Source organism: Nothoprocta perdicaria, unplaced genomic scaffold (assembly GCF_003342845.1).
Source record: "Nothoprocta perdicaria isolate Ctin4 unplaced genomic scaffold, notPer1 scaffold_104, whole genome shotgun sequence".
Taxonomy (NCBI): Eukaryota; Metazoa; Chordata; class Aves; order Tinamiformes; family Tinamidae; genus Nothoprocta; species Nothoprocta perdicaria.
Window position 1 is genome coordinate 1,318,610 of NW_020454139.1, and position 19,954 is coordinate 1,338,563.

At 36.5% G+C, this 19,954-nt stretch overlaps 1 protein-coding gene across 1 annotated transcript in view; it reads left to right on the top strand.

Moving 5' to 3' along the window:
• CNTLN (centlein) overlaps positions 1–19,954 on the top strand; it is a 173,480-nt gene that overhangs the window by 151,050 nt on the left and 2,476 nt on the right. Inside the window, exons 24-25 of the mRNA XM_026044024.1 lie at positions 13,110–13,304; positions 14,618–14,695. Coding sequence (XP_025899809.1) covers positions 13,110–13,304; positions 14,618–14,695 — 273 coding nt within the window. The remainder of the gene's footprint in view (positions 1–13,109; positions 13,305–14,617; positions 14,696–19,954) is intronic.

Genomic DNA, 19,954 nt, shown 5'->3' on the forward strand with positions numbered 1-19,954 from the left:
GAGGTGAGTGTAGGTTGAGGTGGGAGTAGAAGAGGAGAGAGGTGGCATTCAGCATTAAAAGCACCATTACTTGCTTTTAGAATTATCGATAACTGAGAACCACAGGATCTTGAATGCTTTGGGATCAATATGCTACCTACGAAACCTGTAGGAGAGGTTGCTGGTGGAAATCTTTTGTATACCACTAGATCAAAGTAGAGAGTATGACAATTGATAATTAGATATGTATTTATAAGTACGGTAAAATATTAGGTGAATATGGGGAGCCCAATTTGGGACATGTGTGCAGATAACTAATTTCTAAAATCTAGCACCACTTTCTAGAAACTGTGTAAGATACAAGTAGAAACAAAAGGTTACTGCATCCAGTATGCTGCAAGTCATTTTTGGGCCTAATTTCATTTCATGATATATTATTTGGGTGTCCAACCCTAAACTACATTCAGTAGGAACAAGCAAGGCACCTCGAGCTAGTGGCATGTGCCACTGGTGATTCAGCACAGATTATTTTTTTAAAGCTGTTCTGAGAAAGAATGACTAGGAGAAAATGAGAATAGAAAATGGGGAATTCCAGGAATTCATTAGGTAACGAAAGAACATAGTTCCATGATTAGAGGATCATTCTTTATAAATGTCTTTTTCAGTTTGATGGGAAATTGAAGGTGGTATTTAGAAATAAAAAGGAATATAGTTTGAGCGGAAAATGGATTGTAGGCAATAAACTATAAATATGAGCAGCATTAGGCTATAGAGGATAGAGGAGAGGTTAAAGATAACAGGATGAAATCAGTGGATAGCAAAGCCAAGGATAGCAGAGAAGGGGGAGGATTTAAAAATCTCTGATAGTAAGGCAAAGGTTACAGAATAAATAGGACCTATTACAAGACACACAAAAAATCTCTTTGACTGTTATAGAAAGCGTAGATGTCTTATATGAGTGTTTCTGTCAGTATCTGGAAGGAAAGAGACCAAAGTTGTTCGAAAGTGATGAAGTTTCCCAATCTATTAGTGAGATGGAAGATTTTGAAGCAATTGCTAGTATGGAGAAGTATTTTACATTGAGACTTTTGTATAACTTCCACTGTTACGGCCTGGGGATGTCTACAGGGATTTCTGTCTTGCCACTACTCGTTTTCAGTAAGTATTCAGTAMATATGTATATACTTCCAATACTCTCATGGGTATTTAAATAGTCTAAAAGAAAGTTAATATTGTCTTGGTATTCAGAAAGGGCAGTCAGGCTAGGAACTTACAGGTCAGTTAGTGTGACCCCATTTCTCAGTAAAATAAAGGAAATCTGATGTGAATTTCAATTATTAAAGAATTGAAATGTAAGGTTAATTATATTACTTACATGACTTTATCAAAACAAAGTTCTATTAAATAAGCAGATTCTGGTACATGATTTCTTTCTGTGAAGAATTTTTCAGTTATTCGATAAAGATTACTATTCATTACTATTCATTGTAAAATACAGTTTTTAAGGCTGTCTGACATAGCTCTCTGAGACATTCTGATAAAAAATATGTAGGCTACAGAATATCAATAAACACATGTTAAGTGAATTGAAAATTTCCTAAGTGGTTGATCTGAAAACTGATTCTTTGAAGTTATGTGTTTGTAGAGATGTGCAAAGATCAGTATTAAATTTCATTATTAAACATTTTCATGGAAATAGGTATTAAATCCTGGCAAAATTTGTGAATAGTATTTATGAAAAACTGCTAGATGTTAAGGTTATGGCTAACGAATGTGTGTCAGATACAATACACAGTCAGGTATAATGTCAGGTAGACTCAGTGAAATATATGTTTTTATTCCAGGAGAACATAAACTCCTGGAAAGTGTGTGAGGGAGCAAGATCTGAGATTTTAGATGCCTTTTATAAAGTTATATGTTTTTATCCCATCTTGCTTGCATCTACACGCCAAAATTCCTCTGTGTACAAGGCATCCTATTTTTACAGTGTGTAGCRTTGTTCAATATTTTCTATAACATGTGTTATCCTATCTGATCCTCAGATGGATCCTGCCGCCTATGTGCAGCACACCAATTACTGAGCAAAAAGAGTTGTTTTTTTTCAGTGCTTGGGACAATGCATGCAGAAAACTGCCATTGGATGAAGTGAAATGAAAAAAAAAAAAAAAAAAAAAAAAAGGATATTTCATATCTGTCTGGATAGGCTACAGGGCGATGCTTTGTTATGAAAGTGTCCAAAATACTGCCTAATGGGGTTCCTTCGTTGCGGTGCTACTTCTTCTGCTCAATCAGACTGCATATTGCTGTCACAGACTGTTACTGAAACCTCAAGGCCCAGTAATGTGGGCTATTCAACTCCAACTAAACTCTTTTTCATAAGCTAACCTGCAGTGATGGCATCTGCTGAGCCCCCAGTMTCAGACCTTTTCTGACCTTGAGAAAGAAGCTTCAAAATTCTGATAAGGCAACTTATATTCAGCTACCTCTGTAATAAACAGTGGTGTCTGAACGCCTCCAAGACAGCTTAGCGCTTTCTCACTTCCGTAATGCCTCTGTGATTTGAGAGCTTTGTGCCCTCCGCGGAGGATCCCCACTGAAACACAGTTCACATCTGGTCTCCTCTGGCATTGCTCTTGGTAGGCCTCCAATATAACCATCTGACAAAACTGACTGCCAAAATCAAGACCCGTGTCAGTTTACTTGGCAAGCTTAGTGGATCTACTTGGGGTTATAGCACTCACTCTCTAAAGGCATCTGCCCTCATTTTTGCTAATCCGGGTGCATTTTGCCCTTGGTTTCTTGCTTGACTTACAACTACGTACACGCACACGTATRAGAGGCCTAATTGCACCTCTACTGATATTCTGCAAGTCATTTGTGACTTAACCTGATTTSCCAATATTTATGAGTACCTTTTGCCTGTCTGCAGTTTCCCCTGAATCCTGGCATYGATTTTGCCATGGCATAGTTCCTCACGCTGTTATCAAGATAGTTTAAGATAGGCCACAGTTTAATATGCAGTTTAAGGTAAGTTAACACTGCTGTTAAAAACATTCCTCCTATGAATGACCCTTGTAGATCATTTCTTCCCCAGCGGCTCTGCCTCCCCTGCGATTCACAAACTGTTGTGTGTTCATGTATTGTGAGTTAACTCAGAAGTCTTGCACCAGTTCTCTCCAGCATTTCAAAAACCCAGAACACCATGGAGGGCGCAGAGCTGGGACGTATGTTAATGTTTGCGTGTTTGAGATGTTGGAGTGGCCTTTCTSAGTAACACTATTGTTTGAAAATACTGTGTGAAATTAGTCTTTCTTTAGGAAAAATAAAGAAGGTTACTATTCTGAAACCTGAAGAAATCTGTTTCCTTAGCAGCAGTGTTTATCTGAGCTCTTTGGGCCCAGGATATGTAGAATATAATTTTTATATGAGTACCTATGTTTCTGCATTTAAAGATGAAGTAGAGCTCTGTACAGAACTATTTTTTTTCCAGATGGACTTAAAAAGAACTAGAATTTGCTTTGCAGATGAAAATTGATTTATTTTTAAAATATTACAGAAAAGTATATGAACCAGACCCATTCAGTRGTGTTGTTTTTTTGAGTGTAGGTGTCTTCATAAAGTTACAGGGACAGCTTGCAAAGACCAGGTAGTGTATCACTTAGGTAAGTCAGCACTGTGAGCTTTGCTTTGGAAGTGCAAATTCGCAAATTTCACATGACTTGGACTTGTTAGGAAATGTTCCCCAGTGGGAATATTTAGATGCCAGAACATGCATGTATTTCATTTATTATAGTCCTGATTGTTATCACATTACCTAGAAAACAATATCCAAAATGATTATTTTGTATTTTATGGAGTAGATGATGAGCTTGCCTCTGTTCAGAATCTATGTTTAGTCAGAATCAGCAAAATATTTGGTTATAGGAAAGTGATCTGGTTTGAGAATCAGTATTTTTGCCTGCAGACTGCACCTTCAAAAGAGGGTGTCTTATGTGCACAGTAAAACTTGTTGCAACTGAGAAATCTCCCAAAAAGAAAAAAAAAAAACAGACACTGTCTGCTGTTTTCAATATGCGTGCAACTTTAGGAAAAAAGAGAACCACAGCTTTTATTAAGAAATACCAACCATTCCTGCTTTTGAGAAGAAATTGGTGATAAATTAAGCTAATCTCCATCAGGATTACTTTGCAGCTGGGACTTAGGCAAATTGAATCAGAGGCTTGAATAGTGACAGTGAATATCTATTAGACTGTAAACAGAATAATAGGCCCTGTGAATTTTAATGAAGTGAATGGCTGAACTCTTACAGTTTACAGAAAGCATATGGTTAGTGATGCATGCAGTATGTCGGGAACTGCATATAATGTAGATGTCTTAATGGATAGAATTTTGATTACTATAAACGAAGAATAAATAAAAAGCTTTTGGAGATTTTCCTTGCTCCTCTTTTTCTTTATTTTTTAGATTTACAATGCTATTTCACTTTGTTTTTATGACTTAGTAGGCACAGATCTTAGAGATACGGCTTAAAACGTTTTGAACATTGTTTATTATTTTGTAGTCCTGTCTATATTAACAATTTAGATAATTAATGATTCAACTTGTGTAACCAAACTGCAAGATGTGTTAAGTTTCTGTAACTGCACATACAGGTCTCTTRCAAAGTTTTGGTATCAGTCTGACTCACATAGGTAATTTTGTCAACATTAGTGCTAGTTTAATTTTTGTCATAGTGCCTAGGAACCAGCCTTATAGACCATGACCCTTTAAGGAGAGACGCTGTGCAAACATCTAGCAAACTAATCTCCCAGAATTGCAAGTAGCTTCCTGTTCTGCCCCAGGACAGGATTAAAATTCTTGCAAGTTTTTCAGAGAATCAGACTGCCACAGGCTCAGCTGGGAGCTACGTGGAGGCGACTGCAGTGCAGTCCCTGGAAAGGTATAGCTCTGTCTTTGTGCCTTTAAATGGCTTGCAGAGCCTGCTCTTTAAAGACAATATTCAGTTCTGTGCATAATCCGGAGACTTAGAAGAAAGTCTGGCTTAAAGATATTGTCCAATTTAGAGTCTAAAAGATAGAAATAATGATGGCCACTGGAAAAAAGAGAGTAACAAGAAGACTTAACTGGGGAATACAGGAATGAGTGCAAAGTACATAATGAAATCTCTGAGCTTCTACTCATAGTGAAGAAATCCTGGGGAAATGTTAGGAAAAACAGCAAAACTTGAATAGCGGGAGAAAGATCTCCAGTAGTGATTTATTTGGAAGTTCACGGAGAAATAGTTAGTTATTCAATGTACATTGGTAAAATTACTAAGAGAGAAAGCTGAGGCAGGGAGAATGAAAAGCTCCAGAAGCCCTTGTGAACTCTCCATAGTACTTTTGCTGGGTTGGAGCAGAGAGATTCCACCCCAAAGGACATGCACAAAGATCTACGGACAGGTAGGAAAGATTCTCGGAGAATGGAATCATGAAAGTCAATAAAAAGCAGTATTTTGAGGAAAATATAGTTAATTAGGGGCCAGATGATTTTWTTTAATAAAGATAAGAATTACTGGAACTGTACTCTTAAATACAAGGTTTGAAATATTTTTTTTTCAGATATACAGTAGTCTTGGGGCATTTGTTTTAGATTTTCCGTGTTTTGTGTGTTCCTGACAAAAGACAAACTAAGCTCAAGCACTGGGAAAATCCTTGGATCAGGAGCATCAGGAAATCTTTGTCACTAACCTGCTATGTGACTTTGAGAGTGTTGCTTTATCTCTGTATTTCTTTGTTTGCCCTGAATATTATTAGTTTACCTTGTCTGGTGCAGCTGGGCTGACTTTATCTGCCCGAACCATTCAGATAATGTTCTCCGAGATCCAGGCCATCTCTTCATATATGTGTGTGAAGCTCTAATCTCAGTCAGGGCCTGTTTTTCTATATAAATAAATAACTGTAATGTATGATGTTTAACAGAAATGATGCTAGTTTTGCTGACACCTGTGTAAATCAGATGTAATTCCACTGAAACCAAAGAATTTACAGCAGGAAAAAAATCATGTAAATGAGGTGAGACTTAAATGCTAGAGTAAATAGCACTTTAAATTATCATTATTGCCCATTTCACATAAATATAATGTTAGAAACCAATATATTTTGACAGAAATATTCTGCCTGTCATTGCGTACGGATTATACATATTTCAGCTCATTCCGTACTGTAGAGAAAACTATTTTTTCCCTTTAGAGATCACAAAACATTACAATTGTGTTAAAATTTGGCAACAGTACAATAGAAACTGATATATTTGCTGATTTAATAAAAAATCAGTCTGGAAAAAAATCGTCATACAGCTTAAGCTTTTGACCTTCTTAAAGGTTAATGTACAGGAAAGATTAGATGGCTGTAAAGCTGTAATGGTATCTGTGACCAAGTATTTCTCTTTTCAGTAAATATCTGATGTATATTCTATGAGAGATGCCTCTTTGATACAAGAGACTACCTAAAGCTGTATGATTAAGAATGCTGTGAAATGAGACAGAGTTTTAACACAATATTTCATGCATAAATGAAAGTTATAATTAGAAGGTAGATCAGAAAACAAAAAAAAATTTACAAATGATGCAAAAAAGTTAATTTTAGACCTCAAAGGAAACTTAAAAAGACATGAATATACTCCAATTTAAATATTATGTGTTATGTGTTATTATTATTATTATTATTATTATGTGTTATGTGTTATTATGTGTTATTTAAATATTATGTGTAGTAATTGACCAGAATAGGCTGTTTCCTACATCTTTAAATGTGCTTCTCTCTATAAACAATCTGAAATTAAAAATTGGTTATGTTTTCCTATTAAGTGCATAAATAAACTGAACTATATTTTAGTAACTCTGCACAGCATAGTCAATTTCTTTTTCTTGTTGAAGATATGCCAAAATATTTTTAAAYTTCTGTCCTATGGTTTTCCACACCACAGCCTGGTTAATAAATTATAGTGAAAAAAATATATTCAATTTTGTATTTGAAAATAAATGATTTTAAAGAAATCTTTTGCTTTCAATTTTACTTGAATCAATGAAGAATAACATTCAGAGAGTGAACATAAGGTATGAGAGGGAGAAATATTTTGTAGAAATGGGGGAAAATGCAGTATTTAAAGTCGCTAACTAAAAGAGACTTTCCATGTCATGTTCTCTTCATGCAAAGTAGCAGGAAAACATCTTAAACCAGCCTAGTTATACTAGTTCTAATTTAATCTGAGAGCAGAATCATATTCTCAAGTATTATATACTACATTTTCTCATTTTCATCTTTAATATTCTTCTTACTAGTTGCATTTTAAATGATTTTAGAGTATACACTTTTCAGGGACAGGAAATTAAGTCTTGTGTTGGAATACTGATATCTAGTTCCCTTTCAGTTTGTGTTATGTTGAGAACTTTGTCAGGAGAGCTGTGGTGGATTTAGCTGTAGTAGTTGAAAAACAATACTGCCCTTTCATTTTCCAGATGTTATTACCATAATCGGGTTTGGGGTATAACTGAATTTACCTTCTCGAGTTCTCAGTCCATCATCTATAACTCAGAGCCATGAAGAAAGCAGGACTGTGCTGGGATGCTGCACGGGGAACTGAAGGCAGGTTTTGCTGCAAAGGTAGAAGAGGCTGACGATATCTTAAACAAATAAATGTTTCAGAGCTTGTCAGCTACATCTTTATTTATAGTCCTGTGTGTTTGGATTTGCTTCTAGTAATGGATGTGGAAAACGTTGTCATGCAACTGCAATATAACATTATTTTGCATGTGTATATGGCAATTGCTCAGTCTTTATTTAAAATGCAGTTCTTACGGGTCTTCAGGTGGAATATTGCTTCCATCTTCCACTGATCTCTGTGAAATTAATCTCATGCTAATCAACATTTTTTTAAATTATATACATCAGTCTGATATATAACAGAATCACAGAATCACAGAATATTCAAGGTTGGAAGGGACCTCTAGAGATCATCTAGTCCAACCTTCCTGCTCAAGCAGGGACACCTACAGCATGTGGCTCTAGGAAGTGCTCAAGGAAGCACTTGCATCACCCAGGAGCTTCACAGAAGGCATGAGCTTCATTTGCCCATCTGYGCAAGAGCACTCCAGATCAAGCACGTCTCCCACACAGCAGCCTGCCCACTTTCTGAAGGCACCTGCTCCGGTTGGGCTCACTGGCCTTGCAAGGAATGTGGCCCTTTCCSCTCCAGGGAAAGATCTCCTGGGGTCGTTCCTTTCGYAGCTGCTTACCGCTCGCCCTTCTCCGAGTGGCAGGCAGCCCCAACGCTGGCCAGGAGCGTCTTGCACTCATCCATATGTATTCATTTCTGTTAGCTGTTCATTAAATAAGCCTTTGAAACTGATGAAGATCTGCTAGTTTTTAGATAATATTGCCACTGTAATGTCACTGTGGTATTCCACAATGTGTCTTTTTTGTTTTATTTGGGTTGAAATGCATTCTACAGCTTGAAAGTGTGCTTACTTTTATTTTCTTTTTCACCAAGATGAGAAGTCCATTTTATTTCCTCCAAATATGTACAAATAAACCTGAAAGATGAACTATATAGCTTAAAAGATATTTGTTCATAAATGTTAGAACTACAGCAAAAACAGAAGCCTTGCTGAAGCTTGGTAAATTGTGCCAGTTGGAGAGCAGTGCACATTATGAATGTGACCTGCCTGACATTTGTAGAAAAATGTTTGTCCTGCTTTTAACATCTAGAAATAGCCTTCCAGTTGGTTGCTAAACACTGGGGGGGAGGCTGAGGATGGTCTTGAGGATGCTCTCTGTGTCCTCTGCACCTTTTTGCTCTTCTCTGGGGCACGTGCTGGAGTCCACGAGGTGGTCTCTGATCCCTGGGGACGGGACGAGCGGAGCTCCGGCCAGCCTGTTCCCAGTTGGAATGCTGCAGCCTGCAGCCCTTGCCCGGACCATGTGAAATCGTGTTCAACATTAGTATTCAACGTATTTCAACAGCAGTACTTGGCACTTCCAGGAACTTGAATGCTTGTCTGTGCTGCTGATGCAGGGCCTGATACCATCTCCTTGTGTAAGTTCATGCATCCAAGCTCTGTTTTGTTTCCTGAGATTTTTGAGGTGTTTGTGCTCTCTTGTCCTTTACAGTGTCAGGATTGCCCTAACCTTGAACCAGTGGTTATTACTGTGCTACATAAATAGCCACACTCAGCTTGTCTTCCATAGACAACTGTTAGATCTTTGCAGTGCTCCCCTTAGTAAACTAACCTCTTGCACAATTTTCCATTTTCCATTTCATTTTTGGTGTGATATCCCTACCCACCATTTCAAACTATAAGACCTGTGAGTTTCTAAATACACAGTAATTGTTGTGAGGGATATTTTTAATTGAACAATATACACAAACTGTAATGTTGTCTGAATTTTGGAATCAGTTTATATTATAACATAAGTAGCTTTGATAGAAAAACAAGGCCTCTGTGATTAGAGTATGAAATTTGACTGTTTTAAGAAGTTATGACCAAAAATAACTTTCATTGTTACTTTCTTACTGTAACTACCATGGAAAGGATGTGCCCAAGTTTTTGCTGTTACAGCTGAGGGTAAGCGTAGAATGGTTCTGTGCATTATTCCTACTGCACAAAGTAATATGGGCCTTGGCTTCAGCTGTGAGACCTCTGCTTGTGCTAGATTGGAGCTATAGAGAGCTGCAGAGCTGGAGTCCCATTTACCCTAAGCAAGTTAAGCCTTATTGCACTGTGAAAAATAACATTAGAATGTGCAGGTTGACGTGGTAATTATGAGAATAACTTTTGATTTTCAATTGGTCAAATGGCATTTGGTACCATTGATCAAAATTGATCACGTCCAAGATCAACTAGTGTCGAAGCAATCTGAGATATAAGGAAAGTTAAAACACCGACTTTATTGATAGTGCATTAATAGGGTGTGCAGGCTTTGTGTATGACCACAGTCTATGTAGTTACTTATGTAAGTATGGCTGTCTAAAGGGGAAAACAAAACAAAACAAAAGTACAAAACAAAAACACCTTTCATCTTTATACTTACGAAAACTGGCAAAAGATATATCGTTTAAAAGTCTTCATTTGCTGATTGTCAAGGTTGAAAATATTATCTCAAGAGTGAATATTTTCAGTAGTAAAATTTCACTAACAGAGGTTATAAGAGAGACTGTAGAACTGTGRGCAACCCGGTAGGCATAATGTAGATATAACTATATAAACGAATTTAATCTGTAGGTAATGCAACAATTACTGTTGTCTAAGAAGAACTGAATACTTTAAGCTTACTTTTTTATGATTTTAAGCTTATTTTGTTATAGTTGAACCCATACAAATTGCACTGATACATTGCAGTTTTCACAAATTAATCAGGGATTCTTATTCTTGTTGGCTGGTAGAAGCTAAGTGTGTCCCATAGGAATAAATCTTGACAGCAACATCTAAGCTGGGAAAATGACTCTAGCAACACAATATCCCATAGATTTCACACAAAAGAAAACAAAGAGAATATCAAATGCTCATATTACCAACACTAATAAAGACTTTTTTTTATCAAAAAAAGCATTATAACTGAAGAATGTGAAACAGGCCTGTTCCAAATAACTAATTTGAATGTTCAACTTGAATGTCCATATAGTAGCCTGTTTTTTCATATACAGTAAAAGTCTGTGCTTTAGGTTTTGCTTTAGGGTACTAATACTGCTGAAGGAAAGAGCAATCGAAATTTAAGTTCAATATGCTCATGTTATATTGTGATTCTGTATAATGTGCATATTTGCATGTCAGAAGTTATTGGTTTTAATTTCCTCTCATGACTTGGGTTATGTTTTTCTATTTAGGATTAGTCTGTCCGCTTAGTCTGTTCCTTTCTGTGGGCTTTGTTGAGGTTCTCTTAGCTGCCAACCCATGATGTTTCAAGTCTCTTTTCTCCTCTCAGCTAACACACAGAAAGGTCTTTGCACAAGATATTCTGCTGGAAATGCTATGAAAGCTGGGATTCATTCTGAGTAAAGAAACTTAACTAAAATCATTTAGCACCTCCTTTCCCCAAATTTGTGTTAGCTTTTTTCCTAATAATTAATATTTAGCTAAATATGGCAAAATATTAAATTCAGAAAATCCTATATAATAAATATATCTTGGAATAAGATGAATGTTTGCATTTTTTTTTTTTTTGAAATATGTCATCAGTGCTGTTTAATGACTATGTTTTGAATACACTAGAGGCCATGAAGTACTTTTCCCCCAAATAAATGGGCTTCATGATTCTGCAGTCATTTTCCGTGACGTGAAGTCATTGTGCAGTGAAAGAATTTTCAGGAATTTTTCAGCAACTGATAGGAGATCATTTAAGAAGATGAGCCTACATGTGATGATTAAAAGAAAACTTTATTCTCTCATTTTAAACTCAGCCAAGGTGTTTATGTTGACAGCTTCTGCTCTGCTTTGACTCATGCAAGTTGAATAAACTACAAGGAACTTCTGACATTGAGTTACTCTTCTTATCTCACTACCAGCCATTTTAAATAGCTCAGCATTAAAAAAATGTTTTGAAACAAACTTGCATAAATATTAAAACAATAACTTCAGTTATACAACTGATGGTTTATTGGTGTAATTTAATGAAAGCAGATTATTTTAGATATAGGAGAATTAGGTGCAGCATTGGAAGATAGTACTAAGTATTTGTGTTGTGTTGGAGAACAAAAACTTGCTTGGATTCCATTCAGCCTTTTATAATCTCCTAGGTCATTCAGATTAACAAGGTGTTTTTTACAGGATGTTTCCTACTGTTTCTTCCATTCTGCTTTTGGTTAGAGGTGTCTCATCTCTGTTGGGTTTATTATCAGTAATAAATAAACCCTTTCATTATCAGTACAGTTTTTTGTTTGGTGTTTAGCTTTTGTTTGTTTGTTTTTAACATCCCTAAATCCCATTAGTCCCTTTTTACCGCCCCAGATAACACTTCTTTCTTATCACTTAAAATGTTAAAAGAGATGTACTTTGCAGCCTGCACCAGTAAGTTTTCTCCTAACCGCTTTTTTTTAATTGCCCATTTTACTTGCTTCTTCAAGCTACGTCTGTCTGGCTTCAGAGTATAAACCATCTTATAGAAATGATCACCGGAAAAATTTCTTTTATTATTACTATTTATTAGTAATAAGCAACAGCAGTAATGATAATAAAAAGTAGTGCTATAAACACAGTGTCAGCAGAATCAGACCTCCTATCAAGATGATGTTATTCTTTAAAGCTAATTAAGGTTCTTCGGCAGCAGAAATAGGAGATAAAATCGAGGCCTCTCTTGGTAGCCGTGGCTCGCAGTCCTCTTCAGAGCCAAGCTGGGGATAGGGATGCATTGCTCCAGTGCTTCAATTTTGGTGCCCGTTCTTCTTTAGCAGCCTGCGCTTGGATCTGTTAAATTACATTTACTTAATCTGCTAACAGCAGATCGGTGAATAAACTGCCTGCCTTGTGTATGGCCCAGCAGCATATAAATAAAACAGTCCCTGTTTAAGCCTAGAATAATAATAATATAATGTACCCGTGTGCTGTAAGTGTATCCAATGATACAGTCTGTAGAAAGTTTACGAGATGGAATCTATAATCAAGAATATTAATAATTTTCAGAATGAAGATTTCCAGTTTTAGGCAAAGAGCTGTATGGTGTTTCTTCACACATTGAGGCACAAATAAAATTACGAAGGATCTCTCTCTGATTACATTAAGAACTGCCACTTTTGAGGTTATTTCAAGAACATTTTTGGCAGCCTGCATCAGCAAAGACTTTGTTCTTCATTCTGTGGAAGCGTCTTTGTTTCCTGAGTGATGGCATTTTGAATTTGATATGTTTTTAAAAGTATATGGAAAAATACACAAATGCCTGGCAATATTTTATGTTTCAATAGATTTAATTCAGTTTGAATGAATTCATACTCTGTTTAATGTGTTATTATAGAATGTGTCATATTCAGCCAGTAACATGTATAAAGACAGTTCATACCTAAAGGAGCTTATACATAATGATGTTATATTTTTGCATAGTCTTGCACTTAAAGAAAATTGCAATTTTTTGTATTAAGTACTTCCTGTTTGCATCTTCCAGGCTCTAACCAGTGAGTTACAGCACAGCGTGCAAGAGCTGAGGACAAAAATTAAACAAGCAAAAAGAAATGGAGAAGTGCAAAAATGCAAAAGTCTTTCCCAAGAGTGTGTTCAGAGGGCCCAGTCCTTGGCAGCATCCATCCTTAATGTTTCAAAAACTGATCTAGAGGAGATATTAGAAGTAGAAGATGATGAGGTAAGTTATTTTTGTCTTTACTAAGAAAGGGCCTGTTCAGGAGCTAGAGTAAATATCCAGTTTGGGGGCAAAGAATTGCATGCTAAAGACTGGAAACTGGCTGTACGTTATCTACCACAATGAGAACAGACCAGTTGGGTTTAAATAAAATCAGAGATTAGCAATTAATAAGGGCTCAAGCCTTCAGGTGCACATAAATAAAAAATACTGATTTTAGGGTGTAGATAAAAAGCTGTTATCTGAAAATTTTTGGTAATTTCCTTTCTTTCATGAGATCACTTGATATATATTTTAAATAGATTTTTACATTAATGAAAACAACATTAGAATATCTTTTGTTGTGCCAGGTTGATTCTGTTCATGCTTACCTCTTGAATTGCAGTATCTGTTAAAGGTATTTGTAGCAGACAGATGATTTCTGGGGGAGCCCTTTTTTTTTTATTGGTGCTATCATACATTTTACTATGAAATATTTCATATTGTTTAATTGAATCACTGTCCATTAAATAAATACAGTAACAGGATTTTGTATCCAGATTTATTTAAGCCTGATTGAATAATACAAGGTAAAAGCTATTCCCTTTTGTTTAATAAGAGCATCTGGGAGCTGACCGTCAGTTCGCAGAAAGAGTACTCTGGTGATAACTGATAAATTTAGCTATTGCAGAAATTACAACAGATAGTTATTACTATTGTTAAATGAAGAAGTATTATATATATTTTTATATATCCATAAGTAGATACACTCTTGAATATGAACCACATGGTCTGATCCCTGCCTGCCTTTTTTGACAGCTCTTATGGACCCATTTGAAGTGATTGACTTTGACAGAATTTTTCCATACTTACCTTATTGTTAAATTTCTATATTCTGAATCTTTTTGCAATCAGTTTTGTGAATATGTGTATAAAACATAGATATACTCAACTGTGAATAGAAAAAAGTATAATATACAGTTGGTGAATTTTCATTACAGAAATTTTAGATACTTATTCCATTTATCAGCATGTAGACTCAGGAACTTTAAGTTGAACTTAGGAAATTTGCACATAGATGCATTCTTCAAACATATAGCAATACTTATGTGAAAAGAACAGGCCATGCCAGTTTCTAGGGACATGCGCAAATGAGGATGGATTTATAAATTTAACAGAGCTCACTCATTCTCTAGATATGGTTTAGTTTTCCAAGCAAATTCCCCACTTCCACATCCTATTTGTTTTATGCATATATAGTTATGTGCCCTTTAGTGTTCATTAACTTCTTACCAAGTGGTGTCAAAATATTGTCTTTTATATTTTCCTGTTTTTAGGAAACAGCAAAGACAAAAATGGAATCTGAGAAAGATAAAGAATGGCTGCACTATATACAGAAGCTTCTTGAAGCACAGGTACTAAATTTCTATCTTCTCTTAATGAATTATAGCTTTCTAATCTGACTATCTAAGTGTTTTTTAAGTTGTAATTAATCCGTTGCCTTCTAATTATATCGCCATTGATGGTTCTAACTATACGTTGATAAGGCAGCGTAAGATCCTTGTTTTGTAGCATTTCTTTTTTTCTCTTCAGCTGAAAATCACTAGACAGGACTGAAGTGATGTTAACCTAAGATCTGTGGTAGCTAGATTAACAGTTGAAAGGAATATCTGGAAAAAAGAAAAACAGCATAGATCGTGGCAAATGTGTTAATTAAATTATTGAGATAGTCTGTAATGCTTGCTAGAGTGAAAAGAATCCACTCTCTCATACCTCTTAGGAAAAAGAGATTTTTTATTATGTGCCTTTAAAGTTAGTAGTTGATATGGACACCTGAGGAGTTCATGGGTTTCAGTGACCTTTTTCTGTGGACCTGTTTCCAGTCAATTCATGTTTTCCTCATAGCCAGACAGCTGTTTATTATCGTGTCTTCCCGCATTCTCTACAATATTTTCTACTGAGACCTCGAGCAGCTTGTTAGTGGGAAGTAAATATTGATTTGGCATCCTGTCAATGCAGAAAGAATGAAAAAATTTCCACCAGAGGCCCCTCAAACATTTTCCTATCGACATTTTCTGGGCAGAGAGGAAAGCTGCATAGAGGATGACAAGGCTGAGACTAGCAGAAATCCCTGAGGGGTCCATTCAGACTGCCGCTGTGACCTGTGTGATACTTTTTCTTCTCTTTCAAGTCTTTTTTTTAATACACACATGGTCTGTTGGGATGCTCCCCTCTTGTAAGTGATCAAGGGCAGTTTATTGGCAGGTGAGAGCCCTGCTTTTCTAGCCATAGTCAGCTTTTGTTTGGACATCACTGACAATACACACTGACTCTTGAAACTTTTCCTTTATATTCTACTTGTCTCCTTTATTCAGATGATATGTAGCTGCTGTCTGAAATGAAATAAAATTTGATTTCATAAATCAAATATTTCTAATGCATATTCAGTAGCATAGATGCATTAGCTATGTAGTTCGTTCTATTAAGAATGTGAAAGACTGAAAATATTTTGAAAGCCATTTCAAGGGAACAATCACTTTCAGATTGAAATATTTTATCATTAATAGGTCTTCTGTCTAGATGGTGTCCTATGATCAGATTTTAAAGTCATGACAGTTTTTCCTTTCTCATTGTCAAAACTAATTGCCATTAAGACTGCTTAATTGCTGCAGTGAAGGGGATGGAAAATTTAGTTTGCTTTTATTGGCTTTCTCAGAAATTCTGTAACTGTAATTTAAATATCTCTTAGTGCTACATGCAACACAGCAGTAAAAACTAGCAGTTCTGTTCACTAAATTTCCTCCATTTTAAGAAATTTTAAAACCTCAGTAGTGATTGAGAGATTGAGTACATATTGCAGACTCCAAAGGAAGAATCAGACTCATAGACCATAACTAAGAACTCTCTTTCTTTTCTTGTGTGACAGATCATTAAAAAATCCTAAGCAGAATATTATCATTCCTCTTCATCTTATATGGAGAGAAAGAGGTGGGTTTAGTTCTTGAGAAGCCATCCATCTTTAAAATCACAAATGGGCATTGGTTCTTCCAAGGAGCATCCAGCTCTGCTTTCCACTTCTGTCCATGCTAAATCATCTGGATGGAAATTCCTGCCATGTCCAGGGCTCTATTTGGAAGCAGCTAATGTAATATTTCTATGCCCTTTAAAAGGTTGGTTGCAGATTAGTAATATGATTGTAAAGCTAAAGCTTATTGTGAAATGCACGTTTTTTATTACATTTTGCTGAAAATAGACTGTTGATTCAGTGACCCAGAYTGGCAAACTGTGCAACCATTGGCACCTTGAACGAGGATGCAGACTTGCTCTTTTCCATTATTCTGAGAAATTATTCAGTTGAAAATTGCATCAGATCACTTAATATTACAGTTTGATATAGTGTCTTTTTGTGCCATTGAGCCAGGACTTTGGAACATAATTGCCTAGCAGTATTGATTTAATTGCCTAGGTTTATTTGTGGACTCCTAATTATTGACTGGAGGTAAATTTAATGGAGAAACCTTTATGAACACTGGGAAACCGCTGCTGTTGCTGTTATACATAATGAACTGCATCATATCCCTTTAGATCATTCTTCAAGCTAATTTTATTCCACTGTGACAGTATGATAACATTTAAAATGTCATAGACATTTTATTTTTATTACTGACATATGCCATTTTACTACTGAGTTAGAATTTGGGGGGTGAGGGGGCTTGAGGGAAGCACTGGTTGCTTTTTACTGTCATTTTATAGATTCCTCTAGTGTGTGATCATAAGCTATAGTACACCTCTTTTTACGTACTTTGATGACATGAAAGAATCTAAATTCTGTCAAATTTCCAAAAATACAAGTATTTCAATGATGAATACTTCTGCATTCATGCGAGTTGGCAGACTCAGGCAGAAAATGCATCCTTATTCTACCAACATATGTGATAGAAACCTTGCAAGTGCTGAGAAACTTACAGTCAGATAAGGATATCTCTGCTTCAGGATGTCACTATGTAAATACAAATCATTTTGTCCAAAAGTTCAACCATGTTCTGAGTTCTGCCGAGCTGGTAAAAATCACTTACTATCTTATCCTACCTGGCTAGTGAGGGTTTTTTTCCAGTTATCTTTTGTACTCATGCACTAACTCCCAAAGACAAAAGCAATGTCACTACAGTATAAATACGAAACATCTCAATAACTTGCATTAGGATGAAAGGTAAGAGATTTTCTTGCCTATAGGAATCTGTACTTGGAGATACTTCACAGCAGATCCTGTGGGTATCTGCCTTACGTCTCTGCATAGAGGTATCTGGTGCCCCCCMCAGAGACAGCAGAGAAGTTATATACAGTAGTTACACGGCATGGGAGAGGGAAGCTGGCAGATGTATCATATCTTGGGCCATCAAGTTCTTAGGATTTCATGTTATTTGGGGAAGGAGGGCACAAGGAAGTTTACCACCACACGTATGTTTCCACAGCCCACAGGACATGGAATGAAGTCTCTGCCTGCTCCCTCCTGCACATCCCCTGGGTCTATATATCTTGTTATTTAAACCAGGCTCAATATAGCAACACTCTCCTTTTAAGAGTCATTGGAAACCTGGAATCATCAGTCAGTGGAAGCCAAGGCCCTCTGTCATAGTGACCACCTAGGGAAGGCTGCCTCTCAACAACCAGTTGATAATTTTGTATATGAGTACAGCGTGTTGGCCCCCATCCAGATTACTGCCTGCAGTCACTGAGAACTACTTTTTAATAAAATACAAATCATCTGCCTAACTCTTCCAAGCATTATACCAAGTGACAGCATTCATTTAGCATTCCTCTTCTCAGATACACAGCAGCACTTGTCTTCCCCTGCTCCTCATGTACTCCTAGGGATATCACATCTCACATAAACAAAGCTGCCTAATACAGCCTTTCCTTTCCTGGACCCCTTATTAATACACAAATCATATTCCAGTTCTGAAAACATACAGAAAAATTCCCTCCCCTTTTCTCCAGACAGTCTGTCAGTATGTATATATCTCTAAAACACAAGTTAGGAATAGTATATTCAGTCTTCATCAGAAATGATTTTCCACAACCCACTTCTAGGATTTACACTGGCTCCTACATTYAGATTTCCTCTGGTCTCATCTGGGAATGTGCATTAACAGCCAGGACTCTTTTCTTTCAGATTTCCCAGGTTAGGACTCATCTGCTTTCCTCAAGTCAGTCTCCCCCCAACCTCCTTTTTACAGCCCCTTTCCTTTGAACAAGTCTCTGTTCATTGTGGGTCTTCCTCACGTGTATGTGCACCCTCATCACTGTCACCATCACCAGGCACTTCCAGTTCTTGTTTCCAGTCTCTTCAAAAGCAGCACCAGTGTAATCTGAGCCAAACCCTGGATCCCATTAGCACTGATACCAAACGTCAGATAGTAACAATGATTTTGTTGTCATTGCAAAGAYAAAAGCTCTGTCTTGCACATTGACAATTCATGGTGGTATAAATCTGCTGTACAAGATGCACAGAAATGGAAACACATTGCAGCATTTGTCCTAGACCGAATAAAAGGAGAAATTGGTATGACTACTCAGGATAGGAATATGCACACTCCTGCACACAAAAGCACATTTATATTTATGTAGATATATGTATTTACAGCCATCAAAAGTAGAATGGACAAAGAATAATAACAAAGTGAAGAAGCTCTGTGTATTTTGTAAAGCCTTGATTTTAGTTTGCAGTGAAATTGTTAGCTTTTGATCATTTAAATGAGAATTTGCTTAGTTTTATTTCAGATATTCTGTGTGGTTCAGCTAATTTCATTTRAGGCTGTTCTGAGGTTTGTTTGAATAGTTTTGTCATGCAAAAAGTGTTATACTGCTTATCTCTATGGGGCAATTTAGATTAGGTGTAACCACTAATTTGTGTATTCCAGGAGCTAAATAACTTTATTTTTATGTTAATATATATCAAACTCATTAAATGAGTCTGTGGAGCCAAGACTGAGTATCTAGCACCGCATGAATGGGGTGCCATGTCTCATAACAGCAACATTTCTTTGCATTCATTATGAGTCTTTACAGTTGAAATCAGAAACTATGTTTTTATGCACATGTGTTGAGTGAAGTTTGGTAAGGTTGATGAATATCACCAGTTTAATTTTTACAGATCTCTAAAAGATACATATGCAGGGTCATAATAAATCTATAGGAGATGTAAAAGTAATCTACAGAATATCTACTATTACCTTCCAGTTATCCATGCACCAAGATACCTGTCTGTATTGATCACATGTAAGAAATATTCCAGTATTCTGATCTTAGTCTTTCAGTACCAGAGAAATCTGTAATTATGGGAAAAGTAAAACAAATGAACAACMAGTATATAAAAGTCTTCAAATCCAGATTTGTTTTGGTTTGTTGCCTGAGTTTACACAAAGCAATTAAATATAACTTCTCATGAAATTTACCATAACGGGCTTGCTAATGCTTAGTGTTGAGATGAACTGGTTGTGGCCCAGATCAGTGGAAGCCCCTTGAAGGAAATACCGTTCTCTACTAAAATAGGTAGTTATCAGTGGTATAAACCATCTTTGGCTCCTGCGAGGTGCGCTCGGCCCTTGCTGAGGCCCCAGAGCCTTCCCAGGATGATGGCAGGCTTGGAACCTGGGAGGGATGCGTCGGAGGAG